This window comes from Nilaparvata lugens, chromosome 2 (assembly GCF_014356525.2).
Source record: "Nilaparvata lugens isolate BPH chromosome 2, ASM1435652v1, whole genome shotgun sequence".
NCBI lineage: Eukaryota > Metazoa > Arthropoda > Insecta > Hemiptera > Delphacidae > Nilaparvata > Nilaparvata lugens.
The window spans coordinates 60,629,198-60,648,861 of record NC_052505.1 but is presented as its reverse complement, the minus strand read 5'-3'; the positions used below and the strand labels follow the sequence as shown (position 1 = coordinate 60,648,861).

Here is a 19,664-nt window from a genome sequence, read left to right as displayed (position 1 = left end):
ATTATGAATTATATTGGAAAAGGAACAACAGCTTTTATGTTGATATCAGCAGCATGAGATAATACTGAGAGGGAAATTATGGAGTACTGTAGTATCACACAGAAAATATATTTTCCTTTCTCCTCTCTGAGAAGTTACTGTATTAGTGTGTGATTCACTGTATGGTGTGTGCATGTGTGCGTGTATAGGCTTCATAAAATTGAAAAGACAGCAGAGCAGAGCAAGCCGATCATCTACTAGTAATATTGGATAATTGCCAATCGTGACTTGTTTTTATTTTGTTGAATGTGGATGTGGAATGACAATAGCAGAGCAAGGGGAGTAGGTGACAGAGTACTACAACTGTTGGAGGGGGATTTCTGAATTAGCGGGGAAGGCCAGTCGATGGTACTGATCTCTCGTAGCGAGTTGAAGAACTAACTGTTAGTCACCCATTTTACCCCCCTCCACACCCACTCCACACTGCTGGTCACCCATTAAGCGCAACATTAGATGAGTTCTCTGTCCCTTCTCTGTGGATTTTCTTACTTTTTCTCTGTGGCTGCTGTCACGGGGCCGCGGAATTGGAAATATCTGGAACTCAAAATATCAATGTTAAATGTCCTATATGCTTGAAAACTGTTGCTGGGTGGAACTCCGAATATTTGTCAGACAGCGGAGTTGGAAATATCTGGAACTCGAAATATATTGCTAGGCGGAATTGGGAGTATCTGGAACTCAAATTATTTGTTTGTCAGATGGCGGAATTGGAAATATCTGGAACTCAAAATATTGGTGTCAAAGTGGGAGTACTAGTAATGTGTTTGTGATTGAGAAATGGTTAAAGTCTGACTTATTTTCTGGAATGATATGGACTAATTAGCTGACTTAGCATAATATTCATAGCTCATTATATATTACTTTTGGACGGAAATATTGGACTTGAACTTTAAACAGTAGAAACAACTTGGTTGTATATTGGTTTATCAAATAATAGTCATGTACATATTATGCAAGTTTTCAAAACTCTGTTATCTGTTTCAAACAAGACTGACGACTGTTGATGAATTTATTTTAGGTTAACTATATATAATACTTCATATTTGTTTTGCAATAAATTTGTTTAATCACACATTTACACAGTCTTGCTAATAACGATCGATATTGTGAGTTCGATATATTTCCAATTCCACATACTTCCAATTCCACCAGCTGACAAGATATTTTGAGTTCCGCCGGCCTGCACGATATTCGGAGTTCCGCCTGTCAACATATTCGGAGTTCCATATATTTCCAATTCCGGCTAGCTGCAAGATATTTTGAGTTCCAGATATTCCCAATTCATACGACCCGCTGTCACTGGGTGCTGAGAGGCGAGTCTCGCTGTGGAACTGTTCCTTTCCACTGCGCAAGCGTAGTATCTGTTTGAGTAACACTTTCGTTGGAGCAGTTTGTTACCTGCTACTTGTAAAAATAACTGTTACTTCATTTTCGTAAACCAGTCAAGGAATAATCATGTACAGTCATGCAGCCATTGTGAATGAACACGTATAGCCATCATGTCTGAGAAATCATCTCATTTTATGTAGTACCTACTATTGTGTTTGAGACACTTCTGGCGCTATCATAGTTTCACCACTATTCTGTTCCACAGTCATATCTCTTGCAGTCGTTAACTATACCGTATCTATAATAAATTAAAGAGTTGGCTTATACACGTACGGGATAGGAAAATTATGTTTGACGCATCATCACGTCTGAACTACTGGACTAATTAACTTGAAATTTTGCATATAGATTCCAAGGATGGTTATAGGCCTATTTTTAATTCTTCAAAATTTCATTATGTCAAGTTTTCAGTTTGTCAACTTTTAAAATAGATCCTTGCGGAGCACGGGTTTCTGCCAGTTTCACATAATAATAACAGAAAAAATTCAAACATGATTGAAATTGGAACAGTAGCGATCATCAACATTACTATCTTAATCTGATCTAAAGTAACCAAATTATAGTAAGATTCACATCAATGTGTCAGCATTGTTTGAATGGGGAGCATTGATGCTATTAATGAGAAATACTGACAGTCAACGAACTGTTATGCATATTCTCCAATATTTTTTACTTTCCTTGCCCTATTACCATAGGTAAGGAAAGTATTGCTTTCCGAAAAAATTAAGGTACCCCAATTTCTAAACGTTTCAAGGTCCCCTGAGTCCAAAAAAGTGGTTTTTGGGTATTGGTCTGAATGTGTGTGTGTGTGTGTGTGTGTGTGTGTGGTGTGTGTGTGTGTGTGTGTGTGTGCATGAGTGTATGTGCGTCTGTGTACACGATATCTCATCTCCCAATTAACGGAATGACTTCAAATTTGGAACTTAAGGTCCTTTCACTATAAGGATCCGACACGAACAATTTCGATCAAATGCAATTCAAGATGGCGGCTAAAATGTTGTCAAAAACAGGGTTTTTCGTGATTTTCTCGGAAACGGCTCCAACGATTTTGATCATATTCATACCTAAAATAGTCATTGATAAGCTCTATCAACTGCCACAAGTCCCATATCTGTAAAAATTTCAGGAGCTCCGCCCCATCAATGCAAAGTTCGATTTTAGATTCCCAATTATGAGGCTTCAGATACAATCTAAACAAAAAAAAATTCAAGTGGAAAAAATTCAGCATGAAAATCTCTACAATTAATGTTTAGTAACATTTTCACCTAAAATTTAAAATAAGCTCGAAATGCGAGAAAATAAGATTATTCAATTGCAAACTGTTGATTCTATTGATCATTCACTATGAAGAGATAGCAGACTTCGTGTGTCTGCAGCGCTATTGTCCTGTCACCAGCTGTCTCAGATCTTAGAATAGTAGATTTGATATGCGCGGGAGCTATCAAGTATATCCTTGCTATCAAGTGGAGTAGATTGAGCATGAAAATCTCTACAATTAATGTTCAGTAACATTTTCACCTAAAATTGAAAATAAGCTTTAAATTTGAGAAAATGTGATTATTCAATTGCAAATTATTGTTGATTCTATTAAATCATTCACTATAAAGAGATAGCAGACCTCATGTGTGTCTCCAGCGTTATTGCCCTGTCACCAGCTGGCTCAAATCCTTGAATAGAAAACTTGAGATGCGCGGGAACACTAGCGTCAGGTGATCAATTTTCATAACGGCAAGGAAAGTTGTGAGAGTGCGCCACACCAGATTTTTTTATTATTTTTTTAACGAAAGCTACCTTCAATTTTCTTTGGTAAAACAATCAATGTTTGAAAATAATATTGATGCATGGGAAAAGCGCCCTACTTCTAAGGAAGATATTAATTTCTACATTAGGAAAAGGAACAACAGCTATTTGGCCGTTTTAATAAGTAACACATTTATTTCGCCCAAGTTAAATTTTGGCCGAATTTCCTCATTCTTTGCAAACAGATTCCACAACAGACACTTCTGAAGTTTTAAAAATACCCTCCATATATCATACTGAATTATTAAAATTTCATCGAAATTGTTTAAGCAGTTTTCGCGATCGGATATACAAACAAAATTAGTCTTGATAGAATAGGACCAATTGATATAAGCATAACATCATAAAATTAATTGATATAATTAAAAAATCAATTAATATAAAACTCCCGTCATCTTTTAGTAAGATAACAATGATCATCCATCCATCTATTATCATCTATACTATAATAAAGGAAAGAACTGGATTATACACGTATACAGGTGTAAAGTATAGGAGAATTATGTTTGACGCATCATCACGTCTGAACTACTGGACTGATTAACTTGAAATTTTGCATAAAGATTCTTGCTTAACTGAGGATGGTTATAAACCTATTTCGAATTCTTCAATATTTGATTACATCAAGTTTTCAATTATTTGTCATGCTTTCAGTTGTTGTAAGGAAGCAGAACATTTCTCTCAAAAGGGAAATTAGAAGACAGGCATGATTGGGGATCCTTTTCGAATGATAAATACAGGTTTCCCAAATTTTTCTGCTATTTTGGAACCGCCATTTTGAATCAAACTTCTTTTTTTTAATTGAAAGGTGGTCATATGATACATGATTTCCAGAGAAAAGGTATGGTGATAACCGCACATCGATATCTCAGACCTTTCAAAATTTATTCTCATTCATTTCCTTTATTATAGTAAAGAAGATGATGGATCCATCTATCTATCATCTTCTTTACTATAATGAAGGAAAGAACTGGTTTAAACACGTATACACGTGTAGAGGATAGGAAAATTATGTTCGACGCATCATCATGTCTGAACTACTGGACTGATTTACTTGAAATGCTGCTTATAAATTCAACCGAGGATCCTTATAGGCCTATTTTCAATTCTTCTAGATTTCATTACGTCAAGTTTTAAAGTAAACCCTTGCGAAGCACGGGTTACCTGCTAGTGTACGAAAAATTGTTTCTTAAAATAATCGCTAAGGTATGTAAAATAAGGTCAAAATATAATTTAGGGAATTTAATTAATTGAAACTACCATCAGAGTATTGTATCAACAAAGCCTGTTAATTGTTCAAGTTAATAATAGACCTATTGATTGAGAATAGTCCTTTTGATTTTCTTAGTGATGGAAGATAATTATAATTTTTTCTAAAGTAGAGAATGTAGAGAAGAAAGTTTTCAGTTATGTTACATTTGAGATATTGTTTCTGAAGATATATTATTCTAGAGGATTGCTGAAAGTCAGGAAGATAGTCTTCAAATTGGAATGTAATTTTTAATATCATGTCAAGTTTGAGACTTGTTAAAGTTTTATATTTTTCCGACTGTGCTTCTGATTGCGTTAAGGCTTTTAACTGAGCTCTTAAATTATTTGTGAAGGTAGATCCATCAATTCTTATACAACGAATCAGTAGTCTGAAGGTAAAAATCTATATAAAATGAGGATTCAAATAGAATGAGAAAATTTAAATAATCTGTAATCAATGGATAACTCCGGTTTTAGCTTTTGATGAATTGTAGGAAGAGTTAGAAATTAATGCTGTAATACATTTATTTACAGCGGTTCATGTGTGACCCCAAACCAGCTTCATGGACCACCCCTTTGGTTCCGCAACTTTATGTAACACCGCTTCAAGACAATGTTCAGATGACAGGTCTAGGGACGTAAGATGACGTCGCCGTCAAGCCAAATTCAACCGATAAAAATTCACCGCCAAAAACAAGGTACCGTAACCTCGACGATAAAGCAACGTACAGACCAACGAAAGTGCAGTGTAGTGAAACAAAAGGTTCTTTCAATAATGTTAATCAAAAGTGGAGATCCAAATTTATGAAATGGGTTGTATGGGTTATTATCGACGAAAATTGTGTTCAACGGGGTTGTCTTTCTTGAATTTTTGCATTGAAATTAATTTGTTATTTTATGACTGATATTGTTTGTTTTTGTGACGTATTGCTATCTAAACGAGGGATAGTAATGCGCCCCCAAATCAGATGAAGAATGTCAACAAAATAACATGAAATTGTTGTTTCCTTTGTCTGATTTTAGTTGCCAATGTTTATTGAAGTTGTTTGTATTTTTCAATTATTTCAAACTGTAGTGTTAGTTTATAGTAGAAACCTATAAAATCAGGCGTGGCAAGATTAATTGAAGTTTTCTTGACTCTAGCCCGTTCGCCTGCATGAATTAAGTATAGACTCAGGTATTTTCTAGATGTGTCGGCCTATTTCCAAATTCTAAATTTTATTCCAAATTATCTTTTTTATTATATTTTAAAAGGCCAGGCGCAATATCAATTAGTTCTTAATGTTGACTTAGTAGTCTCTTTGAAAAATATATGTATTCGTGAAATTAAATTTCAGGTGTTGGGAAATAATATTGAAACAATAAAATACAATGTGTGTACAATCTATTATTTTACAAAATAATATAATTCACAAATTGTTGAATTAAAACAATAATTGATATAAGACAATGCACATTTGAGAATATTCTCAGACTCGTGGTAATTGAACCATCAGAAAATGCAAATCAAATAAAACATTTATGCTCAGCAACTCTGCATGGAATGATTACATTAATAAATGTTGAAATACAATGGAACAATCACAGTTACAAAATAATTTAAAACTTTTTGTGAAAGGTGGGAGAAATAATTTACATTAAGTTACATAGAATAATTACTACATCTTATCTTAATACATAGGTACTTCAAACTACAGGACTTGATTACGTATAACACATTCAAAAATATATATAGCTTTGAAAAGTTTAACTGCATTGATTACAGTAATTGTGCTGTGTAATTTATATTAGTTTTAAATTTATAGTATCATCAATATATCAATTTTAATTATAATTCTGAATCATTCGTAATTAATCAATGATAATATTCTTATATTATCCAATCCACCTTATTTGTTGACATCTGTACAAACGTTTGATTGAACAAGATGTGTTTGGATCTTAGTTAAGCTAGGCCCTACTTATGAAAATATCTTAGAATTCTACTTTTGAGTTATATTATCTAAAATTCATCTTCCGTAAGGAAATAGGGCAAAGGCAGGGTGACTTTTATGGAAAAGATCTATTAATGACAGACATGGAATTTATATATTAGTTTTAAAAGTGAAGACAAAACTAAAACAATCCTGTTGATCGAAACATAATTGAAGGAATAACAGACAACGTAGTTATTTAAAATTATATTAAATGTCAATAAAACGACTTTTAATATAATATAAATACATACTGTAGATGTATTAAAAATAATTTAGTAACAGTATTTTCCTATCAATGCATGATGCTCCCAATATCAACAACACATTCACAGCATATTATTATGTTTGGAATCAAAAATCAAAGAAGTACACTGGAAACTTGAATTTTCTGAAAATAGAAAGAGAAATTTACGTAAATAAATCGAGTGTTTGAATGGAAATGAGAATCGGAGAAAGATAGAACAAATTAAGAGAAGATAAAACTTTCTATAACACTGTTGTCTCTAACTATGAATACTATAAATATGAAAATAAATACTATAAAATTTGAAAAATACCGTAAAAAATGAGAAATGTTGGCTCAGGGAGTAGTTTTAGGCATTATTTTGCCTTTATTTTATTTAGTATCATCCGAGTATAGATTTCAACATTCACTTTGTACATAACTAAGTGAGCATATAGTTTATCCATGGACTTATTAGTAAACAAGTATATATTTGTTATTTGTAGGTAAAAGAGCATTAATAAATATATTTTTACTGATACAATCATGAAGAATATATATCAGTTTTTTCTACCTACAAAATCAATACAATCTGAACCAAATAAATAAATAAGAAATTCACAAAACGTATTTACACAAATTTTGGCTAATTTTAAAATTGGGAACAAGGAAGATTCAGCTAAATATTCATTATTATACAGAAATTTACCCAGACAGCAATAGTTTATATGATTTCACATGTATACTTTGTACCGTAGGTAATTTATCTACATCTTAGTTACTAATCAATAATAATCAGAAATCAGTGGTTATGAAAGCATCAGAGTTTCAATGATGATTATAGTATGTTACTGTACATAGGTCTTTTTGTTTTCAAAGTTAACATGTCCTCTACAAAGATGATAAAAACGAACAATTTCTTCGTCTGTTTTTCGTTTGTCAAAACGTTCAGAACCTTCTTCAATTGATAAAACACTATAATAACAGCAGAGCAGTTTAAAATATGTGAAAGTTTCACCATTTTCATATTGGCACAAAACAACTTGATAATACTGTTGATGCAGCTGTTCGTTGCACAAGTTGTTACTCGTTGTTCCAAAAGTTGGCACACCAAAAGTTGAGGCAAGTTTGCTTGAGCACAGAATCAGGTAGCAAACTTAACACTCGTCCAAATTATCCCGGCTCTTTCAGAAAAGCCCTTTCTTCTTTTTGTTTTTCTCCTTACCGTCAACAGACCTGAAACAATAGAGTGAAGTGACCATTAGCAACTATTAATCAGGCACAAAACAGTTGCACTATTGAAGTACTTGCAGCTTCGAGCGACAACAAGCAGCTAACTCAAGCTATTGTACAGTGTCCCTTAAATAAACCAATGAATTACCACATTGATTTATTCAGCAAGAAGATGGGCATGAAACCAACAAATCACAGACCGGTACCAAATCATTCACATCTTATGAAAACGCATTTCACACCATGATGCACATTATTCATAGTACCGTAACTTGCATATTATGCTCTCAACGGACCAAATCTACAGTGAGATTCGCTTCAAATTGTCAACATTTGTTGAATGCCAGAAACGCCGATTTCAGTTAGCATTATTATATTTAATATTTGGTGAAATAGAATAAAATATTTTATTTCACTTGCTCAAATTACAATAAATAATATAAACATATATTACAAAGCAATAAAAAACTAGCATTCATGACTTACTTATATTTATAACATTACGCATAAAGCATGAAAGCTTTTATAATTTCGATTGTGAATTTTACAATGTGTGAAACTGAATATTTCGTTATCATGTTTGTGAATGTTCATCGATTTGGCAATAATTTTGATTTGAATAGGAAGCATTGATTTTATATGGTAACAGATTGAAGTGAATGTCACTCTCACTATAGATGCCATCTAGGCCTACATAGCATAGCATAGCAAGTGGAGCGCAAATAATAGGAAATTTATTACACAATTTCGTAAATTTCAGTCTTTTGTGAATAATTTGTATATTGTGATTTTTGGGGCCAATACCTACTTGCTAGTGAATAAATCGATGCTCACTTTTTGAGGATTGAGGGGTTTCAACACATGTTGTTTCTAGTTCAACGCACTAATTCAAATTATATATTACATGCCAATCTGCATTTAATTATGTAAGGCAATACATTTTATTGTGATTTAACTTTCTTTCGGCTCAAGAAGCAAGCTAAAATCGGTGAATGCATTGTTGTTTCTTACAGCAGAAACAAAATAGCCACTATGAGCCAAAACAAGTGCTGTGAACGCAACCAGATTAACATGTAATGAGAGTGAAAGTGTGTTCTTGTCACTCTACTCCTTGAGCTCAATCACACATATTCAAGTCTATTTTATTGTCATCTCAAAATAATAATCGTACAACAGAGGCATTTTTACTTATCTCGACTTTTCTCTACAAAATTTGTCTCTTGATAGTATTAGAAGAGGATAGATATAGTGATATTCACTTCGAACTGTCAGCATATCTCAAAAATAGCACCAATGCTTCGCATTCAGTCAATGATGACAGTTCGAAGTTATCCTCACTATAGTAGTACTTTACTTATACAAGTAGAATATCTCTGACGATGTTGTAAAATCAAACTCATTGTAATGAAATGGAAGCTAATAGACAGCTTAGTAGCGATCAACGTGTTATCTTCCATTCATTAGAATGAGTTCGATTCAAATGAATGTTGACATCGACCAGCATCGCAACTTTCTTGTTCGGTACTGACCTCTTGTAATACAATACAACCAACTGAGAAAAATTGAATAAATTTAATAACAATAACTGAAAACGACGTCTAGATATGACTGAGCTTCAATCAGCAGTGATCGAAGATGGAAATGTCAATGATTGGTTGATGAAAACTTGACCAAATTTCAATTCAGTGGCAAAAAATATTGTACAAAATAAAAACCACGGACCTATTCAAGAAATCATTACATAAAATGGATTATCCTAATGGGGTTATCAATTCGTTATTAACCATGAAACAAATAATCTGAGGGGTACTACTTGCTCCCAAAAATAAATATTTTACTGAAAAAAATAATTTTTAATCATTATTAGAATTATTGTGATGAAATATTATTAAAAGCAATTATTCCAGAGAATTAAAGATTAAAATCAGGAGTCAGTATTTTAAAGTGAATACTATTTTTTTTAAACGGGTTTTAAACATTTTATCAATTATTAATTTGAACGTGAAGCGAGAGGGCTGAAACACACGAGCAAGTTGGCAACTTGTCTGAAAAACGCCTCGTGTGTTTCGACTCTACTGGTTGAATTTTAGAACACTTGAGCTGCGTTTACACCAAAGTTATCAACAAAATGTTAATAACTTAATCATTATAGATTCTATTAGATTGAACATAACTTATCATATATATGATGAACATATGTGTTTGTCAAGTTCCGTTCAATCTAACAGAATCTATAAGGATTAAGTTATCAGCATTTTGTTGATAACTTTGGTGTAAACCCAGCATTAGAACATTAGTCAAGATTGTGATTATTTCATTCTATGAATAAGATTGGGTTTTATCAAATCCGAATTCAAGAAACTTGAGTCAGTAGGGGAACATCATCAGGATCATTTAGGTTGTCTAACCCAGAGGAAATGAGAAGTATTTAATGCAAGTTTAGCACAATAATTTAAAAATAGAATTGATGAATAATTTATGAAAACGACAAACCCGTACAATTCGGTAGCCTAACCCACATGAAAAAGAGAAGTATTTAATGCAAAATTAGCAAAATTCTAAGTAGAATTAATAGATATATAGAATTAATTATATGAAACGACTGATAATCAAGATCTTTTCAATAAAATAATTTCAATATTGACAGAAATTAAAATAATTACTAAGTTAGTTGGAATTTTAAATTCAAAATATTAAAAAAATCCTGTAAGTTCAAATGAATTATTCCAATCAGCACTCTTAAAATGACTTACAATTGTTAATCCTAATCAACTTCTAGTTATCTTTAGAGAGTATACAATATTATTGTATCATTCTACATCCCAAGTTTTAGCCTTAGCTATTCGTTAGCTTCATGTTTGCAGATAATAATTATTGATTCGAAGGGGTTTTGGCTATACATGCTTGGTTAGGGAAAACAATTACATGCAGTTTGATGTTGGCTTGAAGGGGTTTGTTCATGTGATATTTCATAAGTTTCATGAATTTGAAACAGTTTCAACTATGCCAGTAGTCTATAACCAAAAATGTTCAATCTTTATTTCATGACTTGTTCAGAAGGAAACAGAATGCTAAACATTCCCACATTTAATTCAAGAGCTTCAACTAAAGTGAGACACTTCTCTCTAGACTTACACTCATTATAAATTGATTGAAACCTAAAATCTGACGGAATAAGAAAAATTATTAAATACATTTTTACAGTTGCAATAAAGGAATTTCCAAATTGAATTTTTGCTATTCTTTGTTGAAGAAATACAAAGTATAAGTTGAACATTATGAAAATAGCAATAGAGCATTTATTTTGCAAACGATGTTGACGCTTAACAGTTATAATAATAATTTATTGTAACGACAGCTACAGCATCGAGAGCACATTTTCTGTCATTTACGGATATACGGCTTGCTGTCATTGTATTCATTGAAGATTTTCATTAAAACAGTTATTATTGAACTATCGATCTTGTTCTATAATGACCTACTTGTTTCTTGAGCCAAACATTTAACAGCGTGTAAATCTGATTGCTTTCATATTTGAAAGATAAGATGAATAATTTCAAGTAGTTTTGGCTATCTTTACCTATTTTAACGCTATTTTGGCAGCAAGATAAAGAAGCGATAATGCGAAATTCATTTCCTTTCAATTTGAATTGAATGACAGTGATAGTGAAAAATACATATTACGATAACGCGATGAAGCCTAAGCAATGAATTCATTTGCGTTTGAAAATTGCTGGTAGTTCTTACTTATTTCCTACCAATCTAGTATGAATAATGTGAGTTTGGTGAAATGAGAAGGTGAATAACAAAATAAATGAGATGCGAGGCAAACAAGTAAAATTATATGTATCTGTGAGGATCAGCTTCATGTGCTACAATATAACGGGTCTTGAGGAACTACATGCTGATTTCCATCAACTTTACTAGAACAGTCGTTTTCTTCAAGAACTTGATTAATTAAAGTGAATTTAGAGAAAAAAGATGATTTCTCAACAAAAAATAATTGAAATGTACAGTAATGTTGATATTATTTCCATTTGTGATTATACAATTATTTGAACTAGGATCACAAAACTAAATAAATTTCTATCCGTTTCAGCATTTCATTTATAGGCTTCTCGAAAGACATTATGACTGTGATGATGTAATGAATTAATAAGAGAAAATAGAGAAAAAATCACATCATGAAAAGATGTAAATACGAGATTTATAAATGATCAACTGAAGTCTTATAATCTGAATCATGGAGAACTTCAGAATATTTTATATTTTGAAAATACAGTATAGGTAATTTGGTGTCTAATTTATCTCATTTTTGATAATTTGATTGTGAAATTTATTCATACGGATTATGAAAATAAAATTTTAAATTTTCTACTTTTATTACCTTTGATTATGAAATGGAATCGTGGATTTAAATGACATATAAAATCAAACACTGTAATTCAATTGAAATAGACAGAATTAGTCTTTTTCTTTATTAGTTTTATGGCCAAGGAAAACAAATAGATTAACGGAGAATCGGATTAATTGAATTGGAATTGCAATTTTCAACGTTTCAGATGCATATTTTTTCGAGGAATTACACAGGAACTCAACTATTTAGAACAATACCACACAATCAAGACAATTTGTACAGAACAATTTGTGGAGAAAATGTGAGTTATTGATTCAGTACTTGATTGGTCAATATCTACCGTAGCCTACATCGAGTGAGTTACAAGTTACAATTATTTTTCATTACATCAGACTAGGATTGTCTAAAGGGCTTTAGTTTGCAAGAGTTTGTGAAGTAAAACTGGTATTAATTGTGTGCTTAGGATGCGCTTTGGGTGATCTTAGAGCTTAGCATCGCAAATCGATAAAGTTTACTTACAATATAATACAAAGCGACCCCATCTGGTTGCTCACTTCCACTTAAATGTACTCAGTGAGATGATAATCTATCTACAATTTCTATTTTTTTGGAAAGATATACATTTGAATGAAATGAAGTGACACAAAAATTCACACAAATAAAATGGAATGAAGACGACATGAACAATTTATATTTCTAAAGAATCCTTATTGAAAAAATATTGATCAGATTTTTAGTTAAACGCATATTCCAATATTAAAATTATTATTGGGATAAAGTTTCAACATTAATAAACTCCATTCAACTGCTTAATAATCTAATATTTCAGACGTATATATAAATATGGGAATTTATTTTATATTAGAATAGTTAAAATCCTTTTTACTTATCAATTTGTTAAAGAAAATTGATGTACATTTATTATTGATATTATTGGATAAATCAATATATTTATTATCATTAAAGGCATTTATTCATTAGCCAAATTTAAAAAATAGGGTTAGGTAATAATGTTATTTTTTGTTAATTATTGATCCACAAAGATGAATAATAATACCTGCTTGTGGTTGGCAAGAGCAATCGAAATCTATAAATGAGAAATAGATAAGTATTTTATGAATAGAATATTTCTACTAATTGAATATGAAGAAGGAATAGAATGATAAGCTTTAGGAGATAACAGAGATTCTATTACTTTTATAAAGGCTTAAAGTATTTCTAATGAGTAAAAGTTGTAATAAATTCATTTTTATCATGAAGAAAAGAAATGTTTATGAATTACAGTAGCTGAGATAGAGTGATTGAGAAATTAATATTATCATGCATCGTGGATTATCATCACTATCGAATAACTTAAAACTTTTTTGATTTGAGTTGTCATTTCATTTTCTGTTGATTCATGTAGATTTCTAGAATAATCATGAAATACAATAAAAATCCAGATCTAATTTTTATTTAACCCCTTGTGTTGAAGGAATTGTTTTCGGCAAAATAAGAACGATTTACAATTATATTTATGATTTATTTGGTTGAATTTACAATCAGTAATGGATAAAACTATCAAGATCAGAATTGTCAATGAATTGAGAAATCAATCTTTCGTTAATGAAGAAACTTTCAAGTTTTTACTATGGAAAGTACCTATTCTTTCTTAGGACAGTATTAAACGTTTAACAACTATTACTAAATGGATATTATTATTAGCTCAATTAATTATTGTTTTATTATAAAACATCAAGTATAGAAGTTTCAGATGAATATTGCTCCCAATTCATAGAATCATTCTATTCTATTGCTTCTATTCATTGAATACTCATATTAATAATTAAAAGTTCTATTCTCAAGCTAGATAAAACCCAGGGAATAAAGACATCACAGCATTCATATGGATTGCCACTTGAACAAAAATGTTCTTACTAAAAGAGAGCCGAAATTGAGTTTTTCATTTCCAAAGAATTTTGGAATTTTATTTCGCAAGTCAAATGATAAATAACTAATACTGAATGGAGTACATGATATCATCTCAGAGAATTTATTTTAAATGAAGATTAACTTTAAACTTTTAATGGCTTTTACAGATAAAAAAAAGATAGCAGTGGGAAATAAGCTATTGACATTTCTTCACTGATAGGATCGAGCACACAAATTTTACCTAAGAACAATAATTATTTACCAAAAGAAATTGTACCTAAGAAATTAACAATTTACCAATATAGGCTACCCAAGAAAATTTACAAATTTACTCAAGAAATTTTACCTATAAGTCAATCTCTAGAGGAGTTGGCTATAACTTTGTACAGTAATCAACATTGTCACAAAATTAATACATGGAATTTTTTATAATAAAATTCTTATTACTATTTTAATCTCTGAACTGTATTATTGAGGCCGGATTCCGAGCTCGGGATTTTGCTAAGTTCTAGACTTTGACCAGCTTTAAACTCTGGAATCAGAAAATCAGCTTTCTGAGCCAGAACGTCTCTTTCCGAGTCAAAAGTTTATCAAAAATAGTTTGGTCCAGAGCTTAAAACAGCGTAATTTTAAACCCTCGATTAGGATAGGATTTAAATTTTTATTTCAAGAGTTAACTAAGCAAACACATAATATCAGTAACATATAAAACATAATAATGCATTGATAAACAGTAACAATAATATAATTAAAATCATTCAAAACAATCAATAGAATATCGTGAAATGAAATGTTTATTTATGTTTCAAAAGGATAGGTTTTGCTTTGAAATATCAATATACTATTATATTATTATTACAAAACTTTTTATGAAATTTCTATAATAAACACAGATAACAAAAACAAAAAGCTGTTGCGCTTGCGCATTACGATGCACGCATTTTTATTCGCAGGTCTGCATCAGCTGTCTCCCATTGCCAAAAAAACAACAATAAAATATTTTGAATTTCCCTCATGTTTACTACTTTCAGTCCTGGACTCAAAATTGGTCTAGGACTAGATAATCCCGGAGTTTAGAAGATAGACCCGAGCGCTTATTCTAGTCCTGGACTCTGTAAGTCCAGAACTTATAGATCCCGAGCTCAGAGACCGGCCCTTAACATCTGGATAAAACATAATGTTTTATATTACTGTCACTTTCATGAGCTGTAATATAAATAAATTGGAAGGAAGATTACTCAAGTTATAACTTGACTTAAACTAATATCAAAGCCAACATACATGCACGATTCAACATCAATACTCTCAACAGAAACGATTAGAATAAGAAACTACTGATATACATATGAATTTTGTCTCTTTTCTGTATAGGGCTACTTGTAATATAAATATAAAGAAAATAAAAATCTCAGTACATTTTTTTGAAATATTTTATCACTACATGTTTCGGACATGTAGTTATATTACAAGTAGCCCTATACAGATAAAAATAAAAATCTCAGTACCCTTTTTTGAAATATTTTATCACTCCTACATGTTTCGGACATTTATGCCATTTTCAAGTGATATGCCATATCACTTGAAAATGGCATAAATGTCCGAAACATGTAGTGATAAAATATTTCAAAAAAGGGTACTGAGATTTTTATTTTCTTTATATTTATATGAATTTTGAATACATTTATAATAATAGATTATGATTATAAAAAATTGAAACACTGGAAGACCACAACCAAGTTAGAAACTAAAAACTGAAAAGTAACTTACCAAGCACCATTTTCTTCGCCTGTTTTTAGAAGTTACTATAATCTAATATCTATAAATAATATCTTATGTGTTTCTTTTCTAATAGATTTCTACATTTTCTAATTCTCCAATTTCAAGCTTATTCCAGCATTGAAGCTACTTCCAAGTTCAATTGAACAATTAAAATAAATTAATCAATCTACTTCTGTACAAGAGATTAAATAAACTCACATTTCAACAATATCATGATTATAATTTTGATTCATACATAACTAAGTATAAGTATAACAACACAGGATCCAGATCAAAATCAAAGAATGAATATTGGAAAACCTTTTAAAATGAAGATGAAATAGTTACACGATATTCTAGCTTGAAACTCAACCTAAGAAACAAAAAATTGTTTTTGTAATTAGCTTCCTGGAGTGGAGGAATTGTACAAAATGGAGAATGTTAAATAACTGATTTGAACAAAAATCAGAATGTTTTAGTGAAAAACATTTAAGGATAATAATATCCTATAGTAGTTATATTTTATATAAATCTGATTAATTCATTAAAAAACAAAACTTCAAAAAAATTAAAACAAATGAGCATTGGTCACGGTCACATTCACGTCACTTGGCAAATAATCAGACTGATATTAAATTATTTGGTCTCAATTCTTCAATTCTGATACTATTTTTCAAAAGCGAAAAACTTTTTAGTCTTACTTATTTAATAGGAATCAACCAAATAATATTGCATTCGATGACAAACCAATATGCAAATAGTTTTGTGAATTTCAATGACGATTGTTGACTGTACACTATGTAACTCTACAGAACACATTTTATCAATATTTTCTCACATTGTATTACCTATGTGTTCGATTATCTGAGACCATCACAAGCACAAATTTTCTATTTAGTCTAGTTAGAAAGAACAGTATTATCCAAGCCCTCAATATAAAACAAAAAGGATAACGTTTCTCAAATCAGTTAGTAACCATCTACAAGATCAGTTCCATTTATTGCTTAGGAAAATTTATACTACAGTATTCTCATTCAAGAATCTGATACTGAATTATTTGCAGGTATATAATATTCATTCTAGAGTAAAAAACTTTGAAGTCTCTTGAGATCCAAACAAGATCGATTTTTGTAGATTCTACTGCGGCGTAGCATACTGAGCAAACTCCTCCACTTCGTCTTTTTTTGGCATGAATTCAAAAAACTTACAACCACACGGAGATTTCCTCATGCTGTACAATTTGAAATATATAAAAAATATGTTAGTAAATATGAAACAGCACTAGGAATTATAAAGACTCACTATTATATTTCAAAATACATTTCAAGGTAAAAGTTATACAATATTATAATGATCTACATAGTAATTTAATGTTCAATGTGTGAAACTAGCATTCAAATATTATTCAATTCACTGATTACTGTGCGATTCAAAAGAGGTGAGTATGCATGAACAAATGTGCAAAAATGTATGAATTATTGCAAAACTTTTTCGCTATATGGTTGAGGAGGTTCATTAAATATATGAAATAGAGGTTTATTAACAATATTAATGGTTTTATGAGCTTGAACATGGATTAGATAAACTCCAAAATGTCCTTCGTCTATTTTCAATAAGTGTCTAATTGGTTAGACACAATTTTGAACCGCAAGACGGAAGTACTGTATATCAAATTAGTACTTGGATGAATTCTATTAGCAATTCTGGTAAGAAATATTTCTTTTACATTTAAATATGATCACCTTCTAACTTTCAAGATTTGAAGTTTATTGAGTCTATTAAATCTCATTTCTATATTATAATGTTTACAAATTAATACGGGGTTTCAACTCTTTGAAGTATTTGTTAGATTGAACTTACAGTTGAACATGATATATGTCAAGTCAAAAAGAAACTCAAACAGTTTTGTTTGTTGGCACCAGTGAGCATGCGCGAGAAACCTTTCGCTGCGTTTCTTCAAAATAGTTTGAACTGGTTGAAATTGGCTGCTAAACGCCTTATAGACAAGGAAAGTAAACAGGGCAAGTTACTGGTGACTAGAGCTTTTCATTTCGTCACTCTACATCCAAACCGATGCTTTGTAAATGGAAAAAATTGATAAAAAATAAAATTGATATTTGCAATTGATAAAAAGTGACTCGATGAAAATCACTTGCTGTCTCTATTCTCCCGTCTATACGCCGCTCGAGGACCTCAATGTCAGGGCTAGCTATACATGGCTCCACGTACTCTTGAGCTAACGCCATACAATTTTTATCTTTGTGGCTTCACAGATCGATCGTGTGAACGTGATTCCGCTACCAAGTGACCACCTCGCTGAATTCAAAAGCTAGAATGAATTACTGAAGTTACACTTATTAATGATTCGAAAAGAAAGGCTATGGACTTGATGAGAGCCATTTGCCAAAATATGACAAATGTGATGGTCATATTGAACGTCTATATAGTTTTTGACTGTTTTTGTTGAATTTTCATCTGAGACACACAAATCATACCTGTAGGTTTGATGTAACATATTATTGAAAAGAGTTGAAGCTCCGATATTCATTTGTAGACATTTTTTTATTTCTATCATCAATCAAAATCACAACCTTTCAATCTTCAATTCAGAACTATTTACGTAAAGCCTAATTCTGTTTTCAATTGGAAAAAGTCGCTGAGAAACATTTATTTCTAGTTAAGATGAACTTCTACTTTGTTATTAAATGATTTCGAGATATAATGAGTCAAGTCGTTCTTTAATAATAAATTACTATAAATTTCAATGATTAAACAGTCTATAATAAAATACTAGATTTATCACTAATCTACAAAAATACGTATGTTATTAGAATTCTCAACGACTAAAAATAAATTTTTATAACAATACAATCGCCTATCTAATAGCCTACCTAAAAAATAGTTAATCAGTTTAAGCTAAAAATATAGTTATAGATTTAAAGCTATTAAAAAATGTTAAAATCACTTCACTCAGTCTCTTCACTTTTCAAAATAATACTTTCAGTACAACTGGTGCGCAAAGTGACAGTTTGCTGCACCGAAAGAAACGTTTACGCACGAGCCGTAGGCGAGGGCGGAATGGTTTCTTGAGAGCAGCAGAGGAACTTTGTGCATGTATTTCACATTAAATTTTTCCTACAGTTACCATTGAATATGAGAAGTGGTTGATTATGGGTAAAATGATGGCTGAAATCCATCAAATGTTTGTCTGTATAATTTTGTTATTAATAACAACTTTAATTTATTTAAACTTGATAATCCAATTGAAAATTAATAGTCGATAATTTATTCAAATTAAAAGTTAAATTAATCCATTTAATTTTAAAATTTGAATAATTTTTAGTGAAACTTAATTCCTAAATAATTTTTCAACCAATCAATTTATGAATGAAAAAAATATTATTTGAAATAATGAATAATAATATACAAAATGTATAATTTAATGACTTCTCATTTTTATTTATTTGAAAATCAGAAAAATATAGATAGAACAAATTCGCATTCAAAATACACGCCAACAATGTCAACAGCAGATTGGGATGGCTGCAAGATAAAGGTAGACGCACAAAGATCGTCATCGGACGGACGGCACGCATCGGACGGATCGGATTATTAGATTTGATGCATTGTTTTCAATTGGAGTGATACCTATCCGCATCCGTATAGGTATGCGCACTCCAATTGAAAACAATGCATCGAATCTAATCATCCAATCCGTCCGATGCGT

The 19,664-nt window shown here is 31.0% G+C and overlaps 1 protein-coding gene across 24 annotated transcripts in view; it reads right to left on the bottom strand.

The window, feature by feature from the left end:
• Positions 1-5,846: 5,846 nt before the first annotated feature.
• LOC111050883 (septin-7) overlaps positions 5,847-19,664 on the bottom strand; it is a 145,504-nt gene continuing 131,686 nt past the window's right edge. For 18 of the 24 annotated variants that reach the window (XM_039422326.1, XM_039422297.1, XM_039422300.1 and 15 more), the window contains one exon: positions 5,847-7,914. In XM_039422326.1, coding sequence (XP_039278260.1) covers positions 7,866-7,914 — 49 coding nt within the window. In that variant the 3' untranslated portion in view covers positions 5,847-7,865. Of the gene's footprint in view, positions 7,915-13,325; positions 13,356-19,664 lie in introns of all 24 variants that reach the window. The other 6 variants (XM_039422296.1, XM_039422289.1, XM_039422295.1 and 3 more) reach the window with 1 other exon arrangement.